The sequence below is a fragment of the Thalassophryne amazonica genome, chromosome 3, assembly GCF_902500255.1.
Source record: "Thalassophryne amazonica chromosome 3, fThaAma1.1, whole genome shotgun sequence".
Classification (NCBI taxonomy): Eukaryota; Metazoa; Chordata; class Actinopteri; order Batrachoidiformes; family Batrachoididae; genus Thalassophryne; species Thalassophryne amazonica.
The window spans coordinates 48,410,580-48,436,485 of record NC_047105.1 but is presented as its reverse complement, the minus strand read 5'-3'; the positions used below and the strand labels follow the sequence as shown (position 1 = coordinate 48,436,485).

At 40.1% G+C, this 25,906-nt stretch overlaps 1 protein-coding gene across 2 annotated transcripts in view; it reads right to left on the bottom strand.

Annotated features, from left to right (window-relative positions):
* Positions 1-25,906, bottom strand: part of atg7 (ATG7 autophagy related 7 homolog (S. cerevisiae)) — a 192,438-nt gene that overhangs the window by 80,078 nt on the left and 86,454 nt on the right. For both annotated transcript variants that reach the window (XM_034166198.1, XM_034166197.1), the window contains exons 16-17: positions 22,024-22,099; positions 3,806-3,886 (exon numbers count right to left, since the gene is read on the bottom strand). In XM_034166198.1, the coding sequence (XP_034022089.1) occupies positions 3,806-3,886; positions 22,024-22,099 (157 nt within the window). The remainder of the gene's footprint in view (positions 1-3,805; positions 3,887-22,023; positions 22,100-25,906) is intronic.

Below are 25,906 nucleotides of genomic sequence, written 5' to 3'. Positions count from 1 at the left end.
GAAAAAAACAAGGTTACAATGGGCTAAGGAAAAGCAATCGTGGACTGTGGATGACTGGATGAAAGTCATATTCAGTGATGAATCTCGAATCTGCATTGGGCAAGGTGATGATGCTGGAACTTTTGTTTGGTGCCGTTCCAATGAGATTTATGAAGATGACTGCCTGAAGAGAACATGTAAATTTCCACAGTTATTGATTATATGGGGCTGCATGTCAGGTAAAGGCACTGGGGAGATGGCTGTCATTACATCATCAATAAATGCACAAGTTTACGTTGATATTTTGGACACTTTTCTTATCCCATCAACTGAAAGGATGTTTGGGGATGATGAAATCATTTTTCAAGATGATAATGCATCTTGCCATAGAGGAAAAACTGTGAAAACATTCCTTGCAAAAAGACACATAGGGTCAATGTCATGGCCTGCAAATAGTCCGGATCTTAATCCAATTGAAAATCTTTGGTGGAAGTTGAAGAAAATGGTCCATGACAAGGCTCCAACCTGCAAAGCTGATCTGGCAACAGCAATCAGAGAAAGTTGTAGCCAGATTGATGAAGAGTACCGTTTGTCACTCATTAAGTCCATGCCTCAGAGACTGCAAGCTGTTATAAAAGCCAGAGGTGGTGCAACAAAATACTAGTGATGTGTTGGAGCGTTCTTTTGTTTTTCATGATTCCATCATTTTTTTCCTCAGAAATGAGTGATTCCATATTTTTTTCCCTCTGCTTGGTCTAAAAAAGTAACCGTTACTGACTGCCACAATTTTTTTTCCTGATTTCATAGTGTTTCTTAAAGCCAGAAAGTTGCCATTTGAAATGACTTTAGTTTTGTGTCATGTCTGATCTGCTTTTTTTCTCCAAAATTAAACAACTGAATGAACATCCTCTGAGGCTGGTGATTCCATAATTTTTGCCAGGGGTTGTATATATATACATACACATATATATATATACATATATATATATATATATATATATATATATATATATATATATATATATATATATATATATATATACACACACATATATATATATATACACACACACACACACACACACACACAATAGGTGTGACAAAAACTTGTTGAAAACAGTAGGTTCCTTTTATACAATTTTTTATTATCACCCACTCACAGTAGCTAAAAAGTGGTGAAACTTAAGCTATGAGGTACAACTTAAACTCTCGTGCCCCTTCTTAAGAGTTCATGCTCATTATGTAACATGTCATTATGGTCCAACCATGACGGGGTTGGGAGGAGACCCTGTTGTACTTGTTCAGATTTTTCTGTTTGTTTCTGGCCATAATAACATTAGAAGATTTCTTTAAACTCTAAAAACCTCCACAGGCTCCTCCTTGACTCTTCATGGGAATCTCTGAGGAGCTTTTGGAGTTTTACCCATCTGGTCTTCCTGTATATGCAGAAAGCATGTGCAGGAAGGTCTGCCTGTAGAGAATTAACTCACTGATTGACATGATGATATCAGGAGCCAAGATTGGACAGTTTGCATTGTTTACTGCACCACTGTTTATCGAATTACTGGTTTATGCAATCTAGCCTGTTTGTTCCCTTCTAAATGTGCTTTTATTTTCAAATACAGGCATTTTCTTTTTCAAAAACTAGATTTGGTCTTCAGAAAGGAAGTACGTAAGTCCCTTTGGCTTCTTCCTTGCTTCACTCACGGTCACCACAGCAGATCGGAGTTGGATGTGAATTTGGTACAAATTTGATGCTGCATGCCCTTCCTGATGCAACTCCACATCACATGGAGAATGGGCAGGTGTGGGAACCTGCAACCTTCAGCTCTGGAAACAAGCAAACTTAACTTCCAAAATTATGTCTTAAAAAAGAAGGGGGAAGGTGGAGGGAGTCATCTTATTATGAGGGCAGTTTTACATTCAGGCAAATACAGACTGTTTTCTTTTAACCTCAAAACATAATGGAAATAAGAGACCTTTGATAAACAAAATGAATGCATTTACTTGGACAATACTTACTTACTGAGATTGAATCTGCGCATACATACAAACATACATACATTCATGAATGAATCCTAAATTAGTTTTATGACTTTGCACCATGAATTTAAGAAACGACTTCTCCTCTTAACAGTGGCAGCGTATTTGGTAGTATTTGTAAAAATGGCTGTAGTAAGAAGTGTCTGGCACAAATGTAGACATGGCCATGTCAGCTGTGATTTACTCTTTGGCGTGTAGTTTTATTGGCCTGTGGCCCCAGAAAGACAGACACACACACACACACGCACAAAAAAGCCCCAACTCTACAGGAACTGCTCCAGCCCAGACAGGGGCTGAATTGTTTTGTTTCCATAGTGACCTGGCAGCACACAGCTGACTGCAGCACGGATACACTCAGCCGCACACAACAGCGAACAGGCTGATAGATGGACAGAGACACCGGGACACATAATGGGGGGGGGCAAGCAGGGACGGTAGGCGAGATATGGGGCAGAGAATAGGAAGGGAGAGAAGGTAAGACAGCAGAGGAAGGAGGAGGGAGCCGTGAAATATGAGCAGGCTGGTAGAAAAGAGTAAGACACGCAAAGACAGAAGACTGCGCACAGCAAAAAGATGCGAATGGGATTAACCGAACCAAAACATATTAATCAATAACACCACATAAACCACATGCTGCCTGAGGAAAGGATCGGTCTTGTGGTGCCCTGACAGCGTAAACGTGCTAACACATCCACTGCTGGCGTCTTCACGGGCCTTTGCTGGATCTCTGTGCGCTTCGTGTGCACGCCAAATAATCTCAGTCACACGGGCAGAAACATGACACTATAAGAAGGGGTTGAACCCCCCCCAGAAGCAGCGTAGGTGGAGAACTTTTAAACCTTTTAGCTTAGAAACTAACCACCTCCCTCCCCACTTCCACCCCTCTTTTCTTCCCTCCTTCTCGCCCTCTGTGTCTCTCTTGGTCTGTCTTCACATGAAAGTGATAGATCTGGGGCTTTATGACCTCTTTATAAACACAAAGACGCCATTGAAATCAGAGAAAGAGAGAGAGAGAGCTTTCCCCCCCTCATCACAAAACACTTTCATGGGCCCTGTGCTTCCATTCCTTCTTTCTTCCACCACTCTATTTTCTCTCTTTCTATTCCTCATTTAAGATATGGCTTTCTCTTCTTGCCAAAAAAAAAAAAAAAAAAAGTCTTACACTAACCCAACAGCCAATCAGATTGCTAGATACTGCTAACCAGAAGGCCAACCAGTGCAGTGATTGAGTGCCTGGACCAATGTCAATGCAGTAAATCCAAACCAGAACCAACTTTATTGCCAAGTAGGTTTTCACATACAAGGAATTAGCTTTGGTCTGATGACACCGAAGTGGTTTGTCTCATCCAGCTTGTCTGGTTTAGGGTATGCACACCCTACACCATCCCATTTTTTACATGCATGTGCACACACACGCTGCAGCGGTGGGATCTAATTCTATTCTCTGACATCAGCGGGCGACCGCTGCCTGATTGTTACCATATGGTTTTACCAGCTTTTCTGCGAGTGTTCGCGATTCCTGCAGGCACAAACACTTCACCACTTTCCCTCACTTAATGTGAAAATGGGAGAGATGGGAATCTCCCAGTGTTCTGCTAAAGCTGCATTTTTGGGTTTCAAAAAGAAAAATATTATATCCCCAGAGCAAATCGCCACATCAGATTCAGAATCTGCTGATCTGCATTTATTTTTACATCTCTCGAGGACATTTCTGTTTTCTGTCAAGACACTTTTCCCACTACTTCTACCTTTTGGCGTGTTCGATATTGTTGGTGCCACTTACAATGGGTGAGCAGGCGGTGCATTTGTCAAAGGCCAGGCTGGCAGGCAGCACATTGTCAAACCTGGAAAGAAATCCACGGATCTGTGGGGGAGAAAAGCACAGAAAAGCTAAATTAATATGCTTACAGGTTTTATGGCTGCTCCACATTTAAAATATACATTAAATAAGAACAATAATAAATGATATTTAGATAAACTACAACATCAACAGTTTGACTTTTTGTCAGTTTAAAGGGCATGCTAACAGCTCCCTCTGGTGACCGCAAGCATTCAGTGAACAAGGACAAATTAGCCTTTATTTATTTTTTAAACAACCCTAGTCATATTAAAAAAAGTCCTTTAATCACATTTGCATTGCATAACAGAAATTGTGTTTTCAAAAAAAATTGCTGAAAAGGGAATACATGCATTAACAGGGCACCTTCAGTGGAGCTTTAAGTCAACCCAAACCACATTTTTCCAAACCATAAAACTGCATAGTGCTGTCATTAATGTATTTGTATGTTTTATCGTGATTTAAGGTATACTGGGCAGCACAATGGTTCAGTTGTTAGCACTGTTGCCTCACAGAAAGAAGGTCCCAGGTTCACGTTCAACCTGGTCTTTTCTGTGTTCTAGGTTCCCTCTGGGTGCTCCGGCGTGCACCCACTTCCAAAGACGTGAACTGGAAACTTTAAATTGTCCGTAGGTGTGAATGAGTCAGCCCAGCAATGGACTGGTGGCCACTACAGGCTGTACTCCACCTCTCACCCACTGACTGCTGGGACAGTGAAATTTGAAAGTGACTTTAATTTAAAAATACACACACAGAGACAGAGAGAGAAAATCACAAGTTGTTGAAAACATGACATTAACATAATGATCGACATGGAAACAATGTTTGTGTTCCTACTAAATGTAAGATCTTTCATCAGAAATGGACTGCTGGCAGCTTGTGGATGTTGGGTTATGTTGGTTCCTTCTTGATCTCTGTCGTCAGTGAAAATCTTTGCATGGGCCTCCCCTTTCCGTTTCTGATAGCTGTGCAGGAGAATCTGAATCCACCTGACAAGTCAACTACAACAAAATTAGTTGACTAGTGGGCTACTGTCTACTTATAGTCAATTATTACAACCGGTTGTTCCAACCCTACTTGAACAAACAAGGGTACAAACTAACCAGTTTGCTTTTACTTCTCCCATTTTTTGCTTGGTGCCACCATAACAGATCCAAAATAGAGCCGGATGTTGATTTGGATCAACTTTTATGCCATATGCCCTTCCTGATGCAACTCAAGATGTATAAGGAATAGGGAAGAACAGGGCACAGGTTGCCTTGAACTGGGGACCTTTTGTTTGGGAGGCAAGCATTTTCCCCAGTTTAACCACTATACTGCCAAAAGATACAAACCACTATATTCAGGGAAAATAAAATAAAAATAGTAGCATTTGTGCTACTAATGTACAGACTATGAAAAAAGTAGAAGGTTAGCATTATTTTGTTGCTAAGTTGTGAGTACATTGGATTTTTTTTCTGCTGGACAGATGCCGCTTTGGTTTTCATGGACAATATTCCTAAATTAATTTTTGACAAAGGGATGTCCTGTAAACAAAGCAGTTGTTAAAACTGAGTTTGGTGCTTAGATACATGATTGCTGACAGTGTTTTAATATGACAAAAGTTGTAAAAAGTGAACTTTACAGTCATCACTTCCATTTATGAGGACAATTATGACAATTTACTTCAATGACTGCCTAATGAATACCATATTACACATATATAACAGCTGCTGATAAACATTTGTTGAAATGCTGCAGATTTCCAACCTTCCTCATCGCTGGTACCCACATCCTCCTGTTCTTTAAAAGCTTCTCCCATTATATATATATTTTTTTCTAGTGACGCATGCAGACTGGATGATGAAAAGACTTCCTGACTGTAACTGCCTGTCTCTAAAACTGACAAATCCGTTGCTCATTTGCAACCAATTACTGCATTCTGCACACAAACGTGAGAAGCAAAATGAAAAAACTCTCTGGTCTTTGGCTGAAGTTTTTGGGTCAAAACTCTGAAACATCTTTACACAGTCCTATGGAAGGGCATTTTCATGCTGTTGGAGCTCCATTTTCACAGGAATAACATGAATTACAGCTCAACAACAATGCTGTTATTTAAGCATACAATGATAAAAGATTGCAATTTATGGAGCATTTTATTTTATAGCAACTTGGGCCAGAGAATAATTTTGTAATAAAGATGATGCCATTTATCAAGTCCATTGTGCTGTCTCACTTAAAAAATGTCAAACAAGACATTAACATACGTCATGAAATAGTCAGAAAATTAACAAAAGAACAGATGAATGGATGAGGGTGTCAGACCAGTGGTTGGGAGGAAGATTGTGGGGCCACAATTTTGGCCTAGAGGGCAAATACTACAACTTGTGGCCCATAATGTACCTGGTTCAATTCCTGAGCTTTCATGTGTTCCTTTAACCATGTGTCTCTCTCCCTTACAAAAAAACTCTTCTGGATTCCCTGCTGTGATTATTTTACTGAAAACATTTGCACAAGCTCAGTTTTTAAAATCTGGGTCTGTAAGACTCATTAACACTCAAACATTATTAAATTATGAGTCTAAAACAAAACTCCTTTCATTTTCTAACAAACTGACTCTTTATGTCTTAATTCAAATTTAGTCAGTCAGTTATTGTCAAAGTCTTTGACAAGAACAACTTTAAGGACTTGGAAAAGAATGCACCTACATGTAATTTCAACCACATCTGCTCCTAATTTTCATCACCATCATATACAGCTGTCCAACAGGTGGCAGGTAGATCTACAGGGTATTAAAAAAGAAAAACAAAACAACTTTTTGGACTGTTGTGGTGCACCAAAGTTCACCAAATTTTAATAATTTCTCATTCTCCTTTGTCATTTGGAGACATAAAAGAAGATAACATCTACAACCCCTGGCAAAAATTATGGAATCATTGGCCTCGGATGATGTTCATTCAGTTGTTTAATTTTGTAGAAAAAAAGCAGATCACAGACATGACACAAAACTAAAGTCATTTCAAATGGCAACTTTCTGGCTTTAAGAAACACTATAAGAAATCAAGAAAAAAAAGATTGTGACAGTCAGTAACGGTTACTTTTTTAGACCAAGCAGAGGAAAAAAATATGGAATCACTCAATTCTGAGAAATAAATTATGGAATCACCTTGTAAATTTTCATCCCTAAAACTAACACCTGCATCAAATCAGATCTGCTCGTTGACATTGACCCTATTGCCATGACATTGACCCTATGTGTCTTTTTGCAAGGAATGTTTTCACAGTTTTTGCTCTATGGCAAGATGCATTATCATCTTGAAAAATGATTTCATCATCCCCAAACATCCTTTCAATTGTCCAAAATATCAATGTAAACTTGTGCATTTATCGATGATGTAATGACAGCCATCTCCCCAGTGCCTTTACCTGACATGCAGCCCCATATCATCAATGACTCTGGAAATTTACATGTTCTCTTCAGGCAGTCATCTTTATAAATCTCACTGGAACGGCACCAAACAAAAGTTCCAGCATCATCACCTTGCCCAATGCAGATTCGAGATTCATCACTGAATATGACTTTCATCCAGTCATCCACAGTCCACGATTGCTTTTCCTTAGCCCATTATAACCTTGTTTTTTTCTGTTTAGGTGTTAATGATGCCTTTCGTTTAGCTTTTCTGTATGTAAATCCCATTTCCTTTAGGCGGTTTCTTACAGTTCGGTCACAGACGTTGACTCCAGTTTCCTCCATTTGTTCCTCATTTGTTTTGTTGTACATTTTTCGATTTTGAGACATATTGCTTTAAGTTTTCTGTCTTGACGCTTTGATATCTTCCTTGGTCTACCAGTATGTTTGCCTTTAACAACCTTCCCATGCTGTTTGTATTTGGTCCAGAGTTTAGACACAGCTGACTGTGAACAACCAACATCTTTTGCAACATTGCGTGATGATTTACTCTCTTTTAAGAGTTTGATAATCCTCTCCTTTGTTTCAATTGACATCTCTCGTGTTGGAGCCATGATTCATGTCAGTCCACTTGGTGCAACAGCTCTCCAAGGTGTGATCACTCCTTTTTAGATGCAGACTAACGAGCAGATCTGATATGATGCAGGTGTTAGTTTTGGGGATGAAAATTTACAGGGTGATTCCATAATTTTTTCCTCAGAATTGAGTGATTCCATATTTTTTTTTCCTCTGCTTGGTCTAAAAAGTAACCGTTACTGACTGCCACAATCTTTTTTTCTTGATTTCTTATAGTGTTTCTTAAAGCCAGAAAGTTGCCATTTGAAATGACTTTAGTTTTGTGTCATGTCTGATCTGCTTTTTTTCTACAAAATTAAACAACTGAATGAACATCCTCCGAGGCCGGTGATTCCATAATTTTTGCCAGGGGTTGTATTGTTTGAGTTGCTGTGTTATGCAGAGATGGACTCATTCATTTATCTATAATTCATTTACTCCCTGTGTTTTAAAGGATACTTGTCTCAGCTTATCTCTCTTCATTTGCCTCCTTCTAAAAGCTATCACTCATCTGAATGTTTTGAGATCTCAATCTGTTGTCGAAAACCATGGAGGGTGCAGGTTTGTATTTCAACCACCATGCCTGCCAACTGATTTCAAAGATTAACGCCACTTTAAGTGGAAGAAATAAGTCAGCAAGGAACTCATCTGTTCATTTGACTGGTAGAATGGAAAACCTGCACCTTGTCAGCCTTTACAGGAAGTCTTTAAGACTACCAACATAACAGATGTTATAGTTATGTTTAAATATGACAATAAGTAAACTACATCACTTTAATACTCAAACCTTTAAGTGTATCAACTTTCATAAATGTGTCTCCTGATGCAAACATGTTTCTGTGAAGTATAGGAGAATATCTTATTTTAAATTAAAAACTTTGAGACAGTTAGATCAGGTTTGGGTTCATGCACTGGCACTGCATTTTGCCACATCCACCACACCATGGAACCACCTTCGGCCCTGGATGGAAACCACACAGGCAGACAACCGGTCAATCTACACCTAAACATTCATCTGCTGCAGCCAGGCATCCCCTTGTCTTTCTCCATCTGCAGGAGACCTCACCACTCTGACAAATATCTTGACAGGCAAAGTCGTATCTCTCAAGATTCCAATGAACAAGATTAGAATCAGGTATAAGTCAGAATAAGAACAAACAAAGCACTGAATTTCCCATGTATTGGAATCTGTATTGTTAAATCCTTGGAAAAATTATGAAAATTTAAGAAAATGTGCTTTCTTTAAAAAAAACACCAGGTGGCACTGTGGCACTACAAAAAGCCTACAGCTTCCACCAACTCAGCTGCAGTATCTGGTTTTAGTATAGATTGCTGGAGTAAATGCATTGAAACCGTAACATTTAACAACACTCAAAATTACCATGCGTTCAAAAGCCTCATGGGGATTATTTACCCCTGTGTTTACTCTTTCTGGTCATTATGTTCTTATTTATAATCAATCCGTGTGTGCAGATACAGACACCACCACATTTGCATATGGTTTTCTGTGGATTCTTTGCTGAAAATACTACAAGCAGCAGAGGTTCCAAGTAAAGGGCAGAAATTGTTATTCTCAGAATGATGAATAATAATGATGCTGCTGATGATGCAAAGCTAGATGTGAAATGGTTGCAAATGCGACTGAACAAAAGGGCACAGCGTGTCTACTGATCTGGTCATCAACTACAACCCAAATAAGAAAAGCTAAGAAGACACAGAATGTAAATTAAAAAAAAAAAATCCAATGATCCTTACAGATATGTTGACTCGTCTTTCATTGTAGACAGTATGAACCCAAGATATTTCACGTTGTGTTGTCAACTTCATTTAATTCGATAACATGCATCCATTCCTACATTTAAGGCCTGCAACACATTCCTCAAAAAAAGTTGGGCAGCTAAAGAATTTACTGCTTTGTAATGCTGCCATTCCTTCTCACAACACATAAAATACCTTTTGGCATTGAGGATATTTTGTCTCATTCTTTCTGGAGAATAGAATAGAAACATTTTACTGTCAATGCAGATAATACAACAAAATTTAAAGGGCATGACCTTATTTATTGCATTAAAAGTGATTTTATATATATATATATATATATATATATATATATATATATATATATATATATATATGCCGGGGTCCAGTGGAGGTGGACATCCACGGTACAACATGCCGGCAGACTTTGCTGTGACGGATCGATCTCAGAGCTCAATCAACCGCGATCACATCGTTTCAGATGCTATTTTGATGCTGTCAGAATATGTAGACTGCGATCAGATGAGGCAAAAACTGCACATGGACCGCCATCAGATGTGCATTCCATCTCAATGGCACCAAGAGTGTTTTGAACATGTGCAACACACTTGGGACAGCCAGGGTGAATGGGATCAACTATGTAGACTGCTCATAGACCGCTGTCTGTTGGTCTTCAGACCGCACCTCAATATTTCCTGATTGTGGCCGGATGTGTCATTCTGACGCCATTCAGCCTCAATCCGCGTATGTGTGATGGGGGTATTCGTATTTTCTCTGCTTTCCTGTCGATTTAATGTTGATTAATTATACCTTAGGTGTGGTTTTTCTGGCCAAATAATTCTGCTCTTTTTCTCTCTGTCCAAGGTGCGGAGGGAAATGCATGGGCGTGGTATCTGTAGACAATGGGATGCTGGACTGACTGCGAGATGCCATGCCTGAAGCTGATGCGGAAGATGTTTTAAATTCTTGTTTTCTGTTTCTTCAGCTGTGTAAAACTCTGCAAAAACCTTGTAACTGTTAGAATGGCTGAAGCAGTGCATCACCCCTTTGGGTGTGGTCTGCTTGAGGTTTCTTCCTCAATATCATCAGGAGGTGTTTTTTTTTTTTTCCCTTACCACTGTCACCTGTGTGGTACACACAGACACACACATATACTGTACATATACACTAAATATAAAATACATACTAAATATCAAAGATATTAAACTAAAAACACATAAAAGACAGAGATCTACATCCATTACATATTGCACAATGCCCTTCAAGAGTGCAGACTGCATGTGGACATTTATGTTATGTTCTTTTGTTCTGGCCATATTAAACATATTGATGGCTGTTGGATAAAAACTGTTTTTGAGTCTGTTAATTCTTGTTTTAATCAACTGGTGGCGTATGTCTGACAGCAGTATTTGGAACAGGTCATGACCGGGGTGTGATGTGTCCTGGAGTATGTTCCAGGCTCTCCTGAGGCAGCGGAAGCTGTGAAGTTCTTCCAGCGAGGGGAGAGGGCAGTTGATGATCTTCTGTGTGACTTTTTTGACCCCCTGGAGTGCATCCTTCTGTGCCACAGAGTTTTTGAAGTACCAGACACAGAGACAGTATTTAAGAATACTCTCAATTGAGCAGTGATAGAAGGACACCAGCAGTTTCTGAGGAGATGTTATTCTTCCTCAGAACTCTCAGGAAGTACAGTTTCTGCTGGGCCTTCTTTACCAACTCAGCTGAGTTTGCACACCACATCAGGTCCTCTGTTATGGGGACTCCAAGGAAGCAGAAGTCCATGACCCTCTCCAGACAGCTCCCGCTGATGAATAATGGCTGAATGTCTCCTCTCTTCTTTCTAAAGTCCACTATCAGCTCCTTGGTCTTTGTTGTGTAGAGGAGCAAGTTGTTATCTCTGCACCACACTGTCAACTGCTTCACCTCCTCCATGTAGGCATATTCAACGCCCCCCCAAGATGAGCCCCACCACAGTGGTGTCATCAGCAAATTTGATGATGGTGTTGCTGTGATGGGCTGGGATGCAGTTGTGAGTGTAGATGTCGTAGAGCTGGGGACTCGGCACGCAGCCCGGGGGAACCCAGTGCTGATGATGAGGGGTGTGGATGTGTGGGGGCTCACTCTAACCCCCAGTGTGCAGTTCGTTCGGTAGTCTATTATCCATTAACAGGTTGAGTGTGGAAGTCCCATATCTGATAATTTAGTCACCAGTCTGTGGGGGAGGATGGTATTAAAGGTGAAGCTAAAGTCTACAAATAATATTGGTGCATAGCTCCCCCACTGCTCCAGGTGGGACAGTGCAGCATGGAGAGCTGTGGCCATGGCATCCTCAGTCGACCTGTTCACCATGTAAGCAAACTGGTGCGTGTCGAAGGTGGGAGGGCTGAAAGACATGATGTGACTCTGGACCAATTTCTCAAAGGTCTTCATCGCCATGGGGGTGAGTGCAACTGGCCGTTAGTCATTAAGACTGGTGATGGTGTGGGATTTTTTTGGGGGGGTGGGCAGGCCAATGGTAGAGGGCTTGAGGCAGTGTGGGTGGTTGGGTAGACACAGCTTAAGGTGTGCAACAGCACGGTGCCTTTGTCATTGCATTTTTCTTTTCCAAATTCTCCAGACATTCTCAACTGGGGACAGGTCAATTTCCATATTCTCTTCTTCCACAGCCATGCCTTTGCAATGTGCGAAGAATGTGGTTTACATGGTTTTACTGAAAAATGCACTGACTTCCTTGGAAGGCAGCAGATGTTGCTTTAAAATTTCAATGTACTTTTCTGCATTAAAGCTGCCATCACAAAAGTATTTTCCCAAGGGCAGTGACACCCCCATACTATACATACATAGTTCAGATGGTCCTTTTTTTCTTTTGTCTGGAGCACACAGTGTTCATTTCATCCAAAAAAAGATGCAGAATACCTACGTTTCTGACTAAAATACGTTTCCACGGTGTGATGGTCCAACCCAGATGGCTCAGAGCACAGAGATGTCGTTTCCAGAAAAAAGTTATCATTAAGCTTATTTTATGCACACTGAAGTTTTAAGTGGCATTTGTGAATGTTATTTTATATTCCAGGGCTTGACAAAGGTTTCACAAAGTCATCCTTTGCCCATGTGGCTATATCAGCAATTGATGAATGGCAGTTCTTTGTGCAGTGAAGTCTGAGAGATCGCACATCACAGGTGTTCATCTTAGGCTTGAGTCCTTGCCATTTATGTACTGAAATCCCTCCAGATTCTGTGAACTAATTCATACTAGTGCAGTGCCCATAGGAAATTTGTATTCCTATAGAAAATTAGGAGCTAAGTAGATTTTTCATGAATGGTCATATGAGGCTGTGTTTGAAGGTGGGATGTAGAAAGCGGTGTACTTATATTATTATTTGAATATAGTATTTCATTGTTTTTTTTTTAATCAGTTTTATTATCAATTATATGAAAATAAAAGGATTCCTATTAAACAGGTTATTGGAAGAGAGTCAGACAAAATTAAACAGAACATTTTTGAAACAGCAAATCAGTTCCCACCTCCTGAACACAGTTTATTTAAACTTGAGCTCACAGCAAATATAAGATTTTATTTAGTTTATGTACTTAATGAAACATTGTACAAATTGTGGGAAAATATAATATTTTATTCAGTTTATATACTTAGTGAAATGTTGTATAATAGTGGGAAATTTGTTGGTGTTATCAAAAAACGGATTTTAGCTAACGCTCCTAAGTGTAGTCAAGTTAAACTCAGTCACGAGGAACATTGACAGCATGCCTTTCACAGTAAAAGTATTTACTGGGATGCTGGTATTAAACGTTTTATTGTGAAAGGGTGTGAGCAACATGTGAACTATTTGATGTTTAACTTTGCTACCAGTAACATCAGTGAGCCACGCTATCTTGGAAGTATGAATGCTACAATGTTAATCAAAATAAAAGGTTTCAAAATAGAGGTTTTGCAAATTAATCCCCCAAATTTCATAATAAAGCATCCGAAAGCTGAGGTCAATCTGACAAACAGAGATATGCGAGCCATATACCCACACACAGACGTTTCTTGCTTTATAGATAGATTATACACTATAGTGAGCAAAACAGGCAAATCCCTTATCTTACTTTGAAGAACAATGTTTTTAAATGTTTAAATACAACCCCAATTCCAATGAAGTTGGGACGTTGTGTAAAATGTAAAAAATAGAATACAATGGTTTGCAAATCCTTTTCAAACTACAACCCCTGGTAAAAATTATGGAATCACCGGCCTCAGAGGATGTTCATTCAGTTGTTTAATTTTGTAGAAAAAAAAAAGCAGATCACAGACATGACACAAAACTAAAGTCATTTCAAATGGCAACTTTCTGGCTTTAAGAAACACTATAAGGAATCAAGAAAAAAATATTATGGCAGTCAGTAACAGTTACTTTTTTAGACCGAGCAGAGGAAAAAAAATATGGAATCACTCAATTCTGAGGGAAAAAATTATGGAATCACCCTGTAAATTTTCATCCTCAAAACTAACACCTGCATCAAATCAGATCTGCTCGTTGACATTGACCCTGTGCCATGACATTGACCCTATGTATCTTCTTGCAAGGAATGTTTTCGCAGTTTTTGCTCTATGGCAAGATGCATTATCATCTTGAAAAATGATTTCATCATCCCCAAACATCCTTTCAATTGTCCAAAATATCAACGTAAACTTGTGCATTTATTGATGATGTAATGACAGCCATCTCCCCAGTGCCTTTACCTGACATGCAGCCCCATATCATCAATGACTGTGGAAATTTACATGTTCTCTTCAGGCAGTCATCTTTATGAATCTCATTGGAACGGCACCAAACAAAAGTTCCAGCATCATCACCTTGCCCAATGCAGATTCGAGATTCATCACTGAATATGACTTTCATCCAGTCATCCACAGTCCACGATTGCTTTTCCTTAGCCCATTGTAACCTTGTTTTTTTTCTGTTTAGGTGTTAATGATGCCTTTCGTTTAGCTTTCCTGTATGTAAATCCCATTTCCATTAGGCGGTTTCTTACAGTTTGGTCACAGACGTTGACTCCAGTTTCCTCCCATTCGTTCCTCATTTGTTTTGTTGTGCATTTTTCGATTTTTGAGACATATTGCTTTACGTTTTCTGTCTTGACGCTTTGATGTCTTCCTTGGTCTACCAGTATGTTTGCCTTTAACAACCTTCTCATGTTTGTATTTGGTCCAGAGTTTAGACACAGCTGACTGTGAACAACCAACATCTTTTGCAGCATTGCATGATGATTTACTCTCTTTTAAGAGTTTGATAATCCTCTCCTTTGTTTCAATTGACATATCTCGTGTTGGAGCCATGATTCATGTCAGTCCACTTGGTGCAACAGCTCTCCAAGGTGTGTTCACTCCTTTTTAGATGCAGACTAACGAGCAGATCTGATTTGATGCAGGTGTTAGTTCTGGGGATGAAAATTTACAGGGTGATTCCATAATTTTTTCCTCAGAATTGAGTGATTCCATATTTTTTTCCTCTGCTTGGTCTAAAAAAGTAACCATTACTGACTGCCACAATCTTTTTTCTTGATTTCTTATAGTGTTTCTTAAAGCCAGAAAGTTGCCATTTGAAATGGGTCATGTCTGTGATCTGCTTTTTTTCTACAAAATTAAACAACTGAATGAACATCCTCCGAGGCCGGTGATTCCATAATTTTTGCCAGGGGTTGTATATCCAATTGAATACACCATAAAGACAAGATATTTAATGTTCAAACTTATAAACTTTATGTTTTTGTGCAAGTATTTGCACATTTTGAAATGGATGGCTGCAACATGTTTCAAAAAAGCTGGGACAGTGGTAATTTTACTACTGTGTTACATCACCTTACCTTCTAACAACACTCAAGCATTTGTGAATTGAGGACACTAATTGTTGAAGCTTTGTAGGTGGAATTCTTTCCCATTCTTGCTTGACATACAACTTCAGTTGGTCAACAGTCCGGGGTCTCCGTTGTCGTATTTTGTGCTTCATAATGCGCCACACATTTTCAATGGGTGACAGGTCTGGACTGCAGGCAGGCCAGTCTAGTACCCGCACTCTTTTACTACGAAACCACGCTGTTGTAACACGTGCAGAATGTGGCTTGGCATTATCTTGCTGAAATAAGCAGGGACGTCCCTGAAAAAGACATTGCTTGGATGGCAGCATATGTTGCTCCAAAACCTGGATGTACCTATCAGCATCGATGGTGCCATCACAGATGTGTAAGTTGCCCCTGCCATAGGCACTAACACACCCCCATACCATCACAGATGCTGGCTTTTGAACTTTGCGCTGGTAACAATCAGGATGGTCTTTTTCCTCTTTTGTCCGGAGGACAAGACATCCATGATTTCCAAAAACAATTTGAAATGTGGACTCAGCAGACCACAGCACAATTTTTCAGTTTGCGTCTGTCCATTTCAAATGAGCTCAGGCCCAGTGGTGGCATTTCTGCATGTTGTTGATGTTTGGTTTTCGCTTTGCATGGTAGAGTTTTAACTTGCACTTGTCATAGCGATGAACTGTGTTAGCTGACAATGGTTTTCTGAAGTGTTCCTGAGCCCACGCAGTAAGACCCTTTATGCTACGTTTACACATAACGACGACAAGTCACGAATGCCACGAAGTGCACATTCTTGGCCGCTGATCACGAATGTGATTATTCGGGGCAGAGGCGTCAGGTGTCCTCAGGAACTGCTGCAACCTGTTACCACACGTTACGATTAATGGCACGTGTTGCTGGAGAATTATCAGGAACCATTACGCACGGTCAAGAATAGTGTTCCGCGTTGTTGCGCGCTATTGCGCTTAACAGCGCATCGTTAAGTTCTGTCACGTTGTCAATTGTCTCCACACACACCCATATTCATCCAACTGAATTCAGATTGCTCCAGTTTTTCAGAAGAACTTTGTGACTGCATGTGTAGTTGGGGTCTGTGCCATGGAGAAGCACAGAGAGGAGGAGGAGGACAGAGCCAGATGTGTGGCTTCATGCGGCTCTCCTCTCGTGCATTTTCCCAAACATCAGGCACATGCAGCAGGTTGAACACCTGCAGGAGCACGCTGAAGAGCACTGAAATTAGACTTTTAGCCGACTTGGTGTCAGCAATCAAACTGATTGCGGTGCAGCAGGGTTTAATTGTGCGCGCGCTTCTTCCTTCGCTGGACTGGAGGAGGTGCAGAGATGTCTGGCTGCACGTGAGTCTCCTCTCGCTCCTCTAGTTGCTCAGACTCGTTCTCCCGCTCATCAGTTACAACAGCAGGTGGAACACCTGCAGGAGCGTCCTGAGGAGCTTCAGCAGGAACTGCGGAACGACACTTGGAGCCCAGTTTAATTGTGCGCACGTGACGGAAAACTGATTCGTCGTGGCGCGCAGTGAAATGTGACGCCGCGTTACAAGTCGTGTCAAAACTTGACAGTTTCCGTGTCACTTCGTAATAACGCGTGACAGTTTGGGCTCCAAGAACCATCACAGGAACCACTACGAACGTTGTCACGTTCTATTAAGGATCACTACTCATCAGAACGGATCAATACTCAGTTGCGACCTCCACGACATGAGATGAAATGAGGGTGGTGTGTGACATTCGTGGAAGATTTTTTGACAGGCAAAAACATGCTCCACGAATATCAAGAATATCACGCAACAACACGCTCTATTAAGAAACCTATTCACATGCGTTAAGTCACATTAAGAATGTCAGGAATGTGTCACGAATGACAGAAAAATGACATTCGTAACGCATCTTGCTTATGTGTAAACGCACCTATACACAATGATGTCGGTTTTTAATGCAGTGCCGCCTGAGGGATCGAAGGTCATGGGCATTCAATGTTGGTTTTCGGGCTTGCCGCTTACGTGTAGAAAGTTCTCCAGATTCTCTAAATCTTCTGATTATATTATGGACTGTAGATGAAGGAACCCCTAAATTCCTTGTAATTGAACATTGAGAAACATTGTTCTTGAATTGTTGGACTATTTTTTGAACCAGTTTTTCACAAAGTGGTGATCCTCACCCCATCTTTGCTTGTGAACAGCTGAGACTTTTGGGGATGCTCCTTTTATACCCAATCATGACACACGCAATTAGTGTCCTTAGTTTCCAAACGCTTATTGAGTGTTGTTAGAAGGAAAGGTGATGTAACACAGTGGTAAACATACCACTGTCCCAGCTTTTTTGAAATGTGTTGCAGGCATCCATTTCAAAATGAGCAAATACGAGGTCTGAGAAAAGTATCCGACCTTTTTATTTTATGCAAAAAATATATGGATTTGATTCATATGTTTTTATGTCAGCCAAGCTGACATAAAAACATCTGGAAGAGAAATTGTGGAGAGCTGGGCAGTGCTCACTCAAAGCCTGCCCACAGGCGAATGACGCAACCGACAGGCGTGGAAAAACTCACACATGCGCACGAAGGTTCAAGCTTGGCTGACGTAAAAACATATGAATCAAATCCACATACTTTTTGCATAAAATAAAAAGGTCGGATACTTTTCTCACAGACCTCGTATTTGCGCAAAAACAAAGTTTATCAGTTTGAACATTAAATATCTTGTCTTTGTGGTGTATTCAATTGAATATAGGTTGAAGAGGATTTGCAAAATCATTGTATTCTGTTTTTATTTACATTTCACACAACGTCCCAACTTCACTGGAATTGGGGTTGAAATTTTCTCACATTTGTTGACAAACTGGAGATCCTTTGCCTATCTGTGCTCCTCAAAGGCTCAGCCTTTCATCAATATAGTTTTTTTCCCCACTTACTTTAACCAAATCATAAGAATCACATGTCGACATCACATGTTTGAAATTACATTTATTTATTATTTATTTTAATCTCACTACTTGACCTAAATTGCCATACTCCAATTCTTTTGGAATGTGCTATAGGCCTTAAATGCAGGAATAGCAATAGGTATTAACAATTTTAATCCATTTCCATTTTTTCCGCGAATCTGATTGGTTAAGCATGTAAGATTTCAGACTGTATAATATCGGGGTAGCGTTTCACATTTGGATGTATTACTCCGCGCCCTGACCGGTGGTGTGACGAAATATCATTCATGTCCTCAGCGCAACTGCGCGTGTGCACGCATGCGCAATACTGTCGGGATGCAGAACAGTCGATTTATGTGACAAGACGCACAATTCAACAGAACACCGGCTGTGTGGAATGCTAGCTGTTAGCTGAGAGCGAGGGAAATTTGCATACCGCCGCCGAAATGGGTGAATTTAAGCTACGATTCGAAAGTATTGATGTGGATTCTGATACAGAATTACCGTTTCACAATTGATGGTTTTGATGGATTACTCTGGGCCCTGACCGCTGCTGGAGCGACGCTGCTTCAGCTCGACTGTAAGTCTCGCAGACCGAATTACCTACAGAAAAATAAACTGTGCAAACGATGGAACTGAATTAGAATGGGAATAACCCCTTGTGTCTGATGATTTGCGAATATTCATGCTGTTATACGGTCGCAAATTGCCATTTTACGGCTCCACTAACGCGTCACCATAAAACTCCTTTTTACTGGCTCCGCTTACACAAAGCATCAAGTATCTTGAGTTCATGCTGTCTGCAGTGAGATAGAGATCAAAGTAATTTCAAGGATTACTGCATTTTTCCCTTCATTTTCCATATTGTCCCAACCTTTTCAGATTTGGGGTTGTATCTCTTGAGTCCCAACACAGTCCATTTGCACTTGTTATCAATTATCACTGGAATCAGATGACTGAGTTGACCATAAGGTTCTATACTTGGGTCTAGCTTTGGTACACTGAAGGGAAATGGTTACCTCTCTATTTGGACAGTTTCCATTTTATTTTACGTGTAAGAAAGAATGCTGTTGCAACCACTGTATGGTATCCAAACTTACTTTATAGGTACAGACATTTATTGAGCAAAGACATAAAAACAAAAGTTAAACAAAAAACTTAGCAAAAATATCGCCATGGAGGAATTATAAATGACCCGATCTCCAGGTTTGACAGCAGTAAGGCAGTTATGTCTCTAGGCAGTGGGTGCCACTTGTGTATTAGCATTTTAAAATTTAATTGGCTTTTAAATGCTTCAGTGAGTTTATAAATCCACCCGTCCAAGGGTTCTGAGCGAAGTTCTGTTAAAAGAAAGACTTTGCTATTACCTGTGTTTGTTTGACAGACAACACCTATAAAATAAACACCTACATATCTCAGTTCCCTGCCACTAGTTTCTAAAGTAGGTTTTGTTTTAAAATTCTGTAGTCAACATGTCTCTGGCTATTTCTGCCGACTTGGCAAAACTCCATCTACAAGCTCAGAAGACATCATGCAGCAGATTTTACAACCAGTGTTACAAACTTCCAAACAGGTTTGATATGCAAAATCAAAATAATTCCCATTTAAACAACAGTATAGATTATTACTGGCATTTCTCTGCAGTCAGATTTTGCTCATAATATATATTATTCTTTGTCAACAATTTAGATTTTAGGACTTTCCCCCTTGTTGTGATGTCATTACAGTATACCGGATTCCTTCATTATGAATTTCAGGCCATAGTACGCATGGGCATGAAGACTTTAAGAACTACGGCAACTTGACATTGACCCAAATGATTTGCCTCTGGCTGACCTTGCCTAATCATTTCTAGAATCTTCCAAACTGTGTGTTACACTGGCCCAAAGTGGGTTGAAAAATCTAATTCTTTGAACTTGACATTTGACAAAATGAACTGTTTAAGGGGCGTTTTGGAGGGTCAGCTTTCAATGACATACCAAATTTGGTAGAAATTAACAAAAGAACCTCATAAGAGTAGTCCAACACACAGAGAGGCAGACATGACCTCGACCCCAAATATTGACCTTTGGCAGATATGACCTTGATAGGGAATTCTGGACCCCACCTCCATGTGTGTGTCAATTTTTATGCCAATCAGAATGAAAATTTGAAATTTTGACCTTGCAAATGTGATCTCCAGAACCCACCTTCATATATGTGCTAAGGGTGGTGGAGTGGGGAAAAAAAAAAAAAAAAAAAAAAAAAAAACCCAAAACCTTGACCTTTAATCCCAGTTACATTGACCTTTGCCAAAACAAAGCCTTTAGGACAAATTCTGGGATTGACCATAATCAACATATTACATTTAGTGGAAAATGGCCAAAAGACCTTTGAAGAGTAGGGAAAAAGAAACTCACAAAGGCTGAGATTACAATATGATTCTTATGTTATTGGTCATTGTGTATAAATGAAACACATAGAATATCAAACAAGTACTGTTGACATTGGTGGCCATTATATGCAGACTGTGGAAATCAAGGAAATGAAAAAAGGTAATTTCAAGATACTATAATCTCAACAACACCTGCTCCTAATTTCCATCACGTATGTGAAAATAATTCCCTCCAACAATTCTAGACAGTCCAGCAGGTGGTAGGCTTCAGACAGTACACAGGTCAACTGTGTTTTTCATAACAATAATAAAGAAAATTAAGGCGCCTTTTGGATTGATCTGGTGTATCAAAATGTACCAAAATCTAATCAGTTTGTCCTCATTATATGCCCTTTTAATTTGGTGAGTTACAAGATAACTGCAGTTATTGTTTTTTAAGTTATCCTGTTAAAACTGGATGGGTGGGACTCATTTATTGATCTATCAATCCATATTCATTCACTCACTGCATTTTACATGGTACATGTCAAGACCTTTCCAATACTTTGGTTTAAAATACTGTGAAATGCACTGCTGTCATAAAGTGCAACCTTAAAACACCTACATAAATTGGCTCTCCACACAAGATTTGAAACAGTAGACTCAAAAGGGTAACATTTCATGCAAGACCACAACTGTGGGGCTGTTGTCAAATATATGTCTATTATTCCGTTTAATCAGTATAAAAACTAAAATATAATCAGGGTTATAGCTGCACATTAGAATGAGGTAATTACCAAGACAAATGCAGGAGGTAGGGATGTGACAAATAAACAAAATTTTATCCAAGTAACATATCCTCAATGTAGGACAGCCCGGGAGCTTAGTGGTTAGCACTGTTGCCTTACAGCAAGTAGGCTGTGGGATTGCATCCCACCTGGGGCCTTTCTGTGTGGAGTTTGCATGTTCTCCCCGTGTTCGTGTGGGTTCCCTCTGGGTGCTCCGACTTCATCCCATATCCAAAAATATGGGAACTTTAACTGGCCGTAGGTGTGTGTGCGGGTGTGAATGTGTTTGTTTGTCTATATGTGGCCCTGTGACAGACTGGCGTCCTGCCCAGGGTGTACCCCGCCTCATGCCCTATGACTGCTGGAATAGGCTCCAGCCCCCCTGTGACCCTTAATTGGAGTATGGACGTATAGAAAACAGATGGATGGATATCCTCAATGTAAAAACGTGCATGTCTGACCTGATGTGGCACCAAACCCAGAGAGGTGGGAGGTTCATTCATTCTGTCATCACTGCTGCTAGCCACTGCATAGCCCCTGGATGAAAACAAAAAACAGAAGGAATATTTCATATGACATGGATTTTTTTGTATCAACCAAATAAAGCACATTATCATTTCAGAGAATAAAGACAGTCTTCCTGTCCTTTGAGAGAGAGAAGGAAGTAGTATCTGCTTCAGCTACTTTTCTACGGGGTTGTGTGGACTGGTTTACTGTTTGTACAATTTCAGTTTTGCAACATAAGTGCTGTGAAACATTCAGAAAGTAACTGTTTCCTCCCTGATTTAGTAAATTCTTTTCCTCATGATATGCTTCAATTCTGTGAGTAACAAGAAGACAGCATTTATTGTTTTCGAATTAAATTAAAGTACAGATAATGGACTCATCTGTCAATGCATTTATTTCTAATTCAAAGTTCAGTTTTGTATTTTACATGGTACATTCCATAATTAGAAAAGTACAACACATAAGACTTTGGGAAAAACCAATACTTCACAGAAAAATAAAACAGCATCAAACATTTAACTGTCTGATTTTATGGATGAATGACAAATTAAAGGAAAAACCAAGACATCATTTACTAGTGAGGTGTAAACATCACCAAGTGTCATCAACAGTTTCAACATACCTTGGGATTGATTCTACAAGTCTGAAAATCTATGGAAAGGACAGAACATTTTTCAAAAACATCCCCTCATTTGGTGTTTTGATGATAGCAGTGGAGAATGCTGTTTAACAGGGCTGCAACAATGAATCGATAAAATCGATAAAAATCGTTAACAGGCGATGGCAACACATTGCGTCGTCGATGCGTTGTGTCGAGCGATTATGGCGCCAGAAGCTGCTGGCCGCTTCTGACGCAAGTAGCGACCAGTGCACAGAGCAGATCAGACGCTGTTTCGTAAAACTACACAGTTAGAACATGGCAGATGCAAGTAGGCGAAAGAAAGTTAAGACTTTAAAAGTGTGGGAGCACTTTACGTTAAACAACGCAAAGATGTTTGTTAACTGCAACATTTGCAAGTCGGACCTCGCATGGCACAGGAGGCTCAGGCTGTCTGCGCGTCTCCCAGAGCAGCAAGGTGAGGGGCAGAGAGGGAGAGAAGGCTTTATTTTACTGTTGAAAGTCTTCATGTTTCCAAAGTTTGCTCAAATACGGTGTGTGTGAGTGAGTGAGTGAGGGAGGGAGAGAAATACGTATATGTGGGATGAGTCATATGTGTCATTGTGTAATGACCACATAGTTTACAAGTTATACAGAGAATGTTGCACATATAATGAGTCAGGCTACAGTTTTTGATTTAGGTTTTATGGTTAACTGGTTATGCCAATCGCTCATTTGCAGCAATAAAATACCTCTTTTTTCACCATATACGTATTTTGTAACATTTATGTTTCAATGTTGTTTTATGGCAACTCAGCACTTTGATAAAGCAATGCCATTTGAAATTATTTTTGTTCTTTATTATAAACTGTTTTATTCTTTATTATTTTATATTTCAACAGCCAAGGGACATTTGACAATTTGTTGATTTTCAAGTATTTTAAGTTTTCAAATAATGTTCTGTTGTTAAATAAAGTGATGAAGGGGGTGGTGGCCAAGTGGTTAATGCGCTTGGTTTCAGTGCAGAAGGTTCCGGGTTCAAATCCCACCCCCGCCACATTTCTCCATGTAATTTGGAGTTGCGTCAGGAAGGGCATCCGGCGTAAAACCTGTGCCAATTCAACATGCAGATCCACCTTGGATTTGCTGTGGCGACCCCGAGTGCTAACAAGGGAGCAGCCGAAAGGACTTACTGTTAAATAAAGTGATGGAAGAAGAGAAAAACTGTTTCCCTGGCACATTTTTTAAAATTCCCCGCTAATCCGATTAATTGTGTGGAAACCCCATCAGATTAATCGATTACCCAAATAATCGTTTGTTGCAGCCCTACTGTTTAACATCAAATAGGCATTCAAATGGGTTTAGAGCTGATGATTTTGAAGGCCCCAGCATGAATCAAACCATTTTCACACTCCTCAAACCATTTAGTGACACCATGTATCCCACGCCTGTAGGTACACTCTTCTTGGAAGAGACTACTATGACGACAGCAACATTTCATTATGACCGCTCAGAACAACTTTATATTAATTTGCAGTCAACGTTTTTTCTGAGGTGACAATTGAAGTCAAAACATGCCAGAAAAATGCCCCTACAATATAACAGAGCCACCAGATCCCCTCGTCGTAGGGGTCAAACACTCAGGTTTTTCCTTTAATTTATCAGCTGTCTGAATATCAGGAAGTACAAGCTTCCAGTTGTTTGAAGTTTCCATGATACAGGAAAGTCTATCTTTCAATTTAGCCAGGTTTGACAATATTTGATTAAGAGCAACCTGAAAACTGGATGAACTAGTAAATGCCTTTACAGCGTTAATCATCACATGAACTTTTTCCAAAAACAAAAAAGTAAGTCCCTTTGGCGGCTCCCTTGTTTTCAAACTGGGTCACCACAGCAAATCTGATGTGGATGCATGTTGAACTGGCACACATTTTACACCGGATGCCCTTCCTGACAACTCCACATTACAGAAACCGGCATGGGTGGGGTTTGAACTGGGAACCTTCCACACTGAAACCAAGTGCACTAACCACTTGGCCACCACTCCCTATGTTTGCCAAAAATTAGATGCTTGCGCATATAAGATCAGAGGAGGCAACAGGATTACTGACAGAGGGACAAACATGGGCAGACGGGTGCAAATGCAAGACAGGAGGATAACAGCAAAAAATAAACTGTATGATATTGACAGAGGTTGAGACAGGATTAAAACGAAGCTCAACACTCTTGGACACATTGAAACCCTCTTTTTCATCCCACTGCTTCCAAAGCCTTTGATGTGAGATAGAGTGACTGGTAAAGCTCATAACATCTCAAAAAATTCCAACAGAAAATGACTCAAGTCCAGCAGCTTCCACTTTGGTCTGACTATCATCACCAACACACAAACACACACTTCAAGCTCCACAAAGACACACACATACACTTAAATACATACTTCAAAGGAACTCGAGGACCACCTACCATATGGAAAAGAAAAGGTACTTCAGACGGTTGACTAAATATTATAGATGTAAGTGAACGTTAGAGCTCTTGAATGAAAGAAGGGTAGAAATTGTGTTAGTGCCAACCATTAAGTGTTGTGTCTGTGTGCTGTCCACTGCCATTTAACACAGTGTGTAAAGCCAGGGTGTCATCTGCTGCTTCCTGGCCAGTGTTTCATCATCTTCATCTCTCTGTGTGTGTGCGTGTGTGGCTTAAGATGCAACAGCCTGATGAGTGAAGATGAGTGGTGAGTGTTTTGAATGACCAAAACAATTAGTCTAGTAGCCAGCCCTATATGTCCCGTACAAGACCCGGAAATGGTAATTAGTATAAACTTTTTTTTTGCAGAAATATGTTGTACATGCCCCATAAAGCAAAATGAGCTTGGTTCCTACTTGTGCAACACTGAGCATTTTTCAGAATTCAAGATGGCGACGTAATTTGCAGATTAGAATTTTCCGATCCAACCTGTGGGACTTTCCGATACTAGAGAGAGGCCACGTCTGTGAAACCTCTGTGCTGCCTGCTCTCTGCTCCGTTTCCTGCTGAGCAGAAGGAGAGGAGGGGGAATGTTTCTGAGCTGAATGTGAGTTGTTTGTTCCACAGACAGTCAATGGTTTTAAGCCACCAGTAAGGGCAAATTTCCGCCCGGCTCTCTGGTTGAAATGATCTGTGCCGCCGAGCATGGATTTTCTGAAAAATTAACTGAATTGTTACAGGAAAAAAATAAATAAATAAATAAATAAAAAAATCAG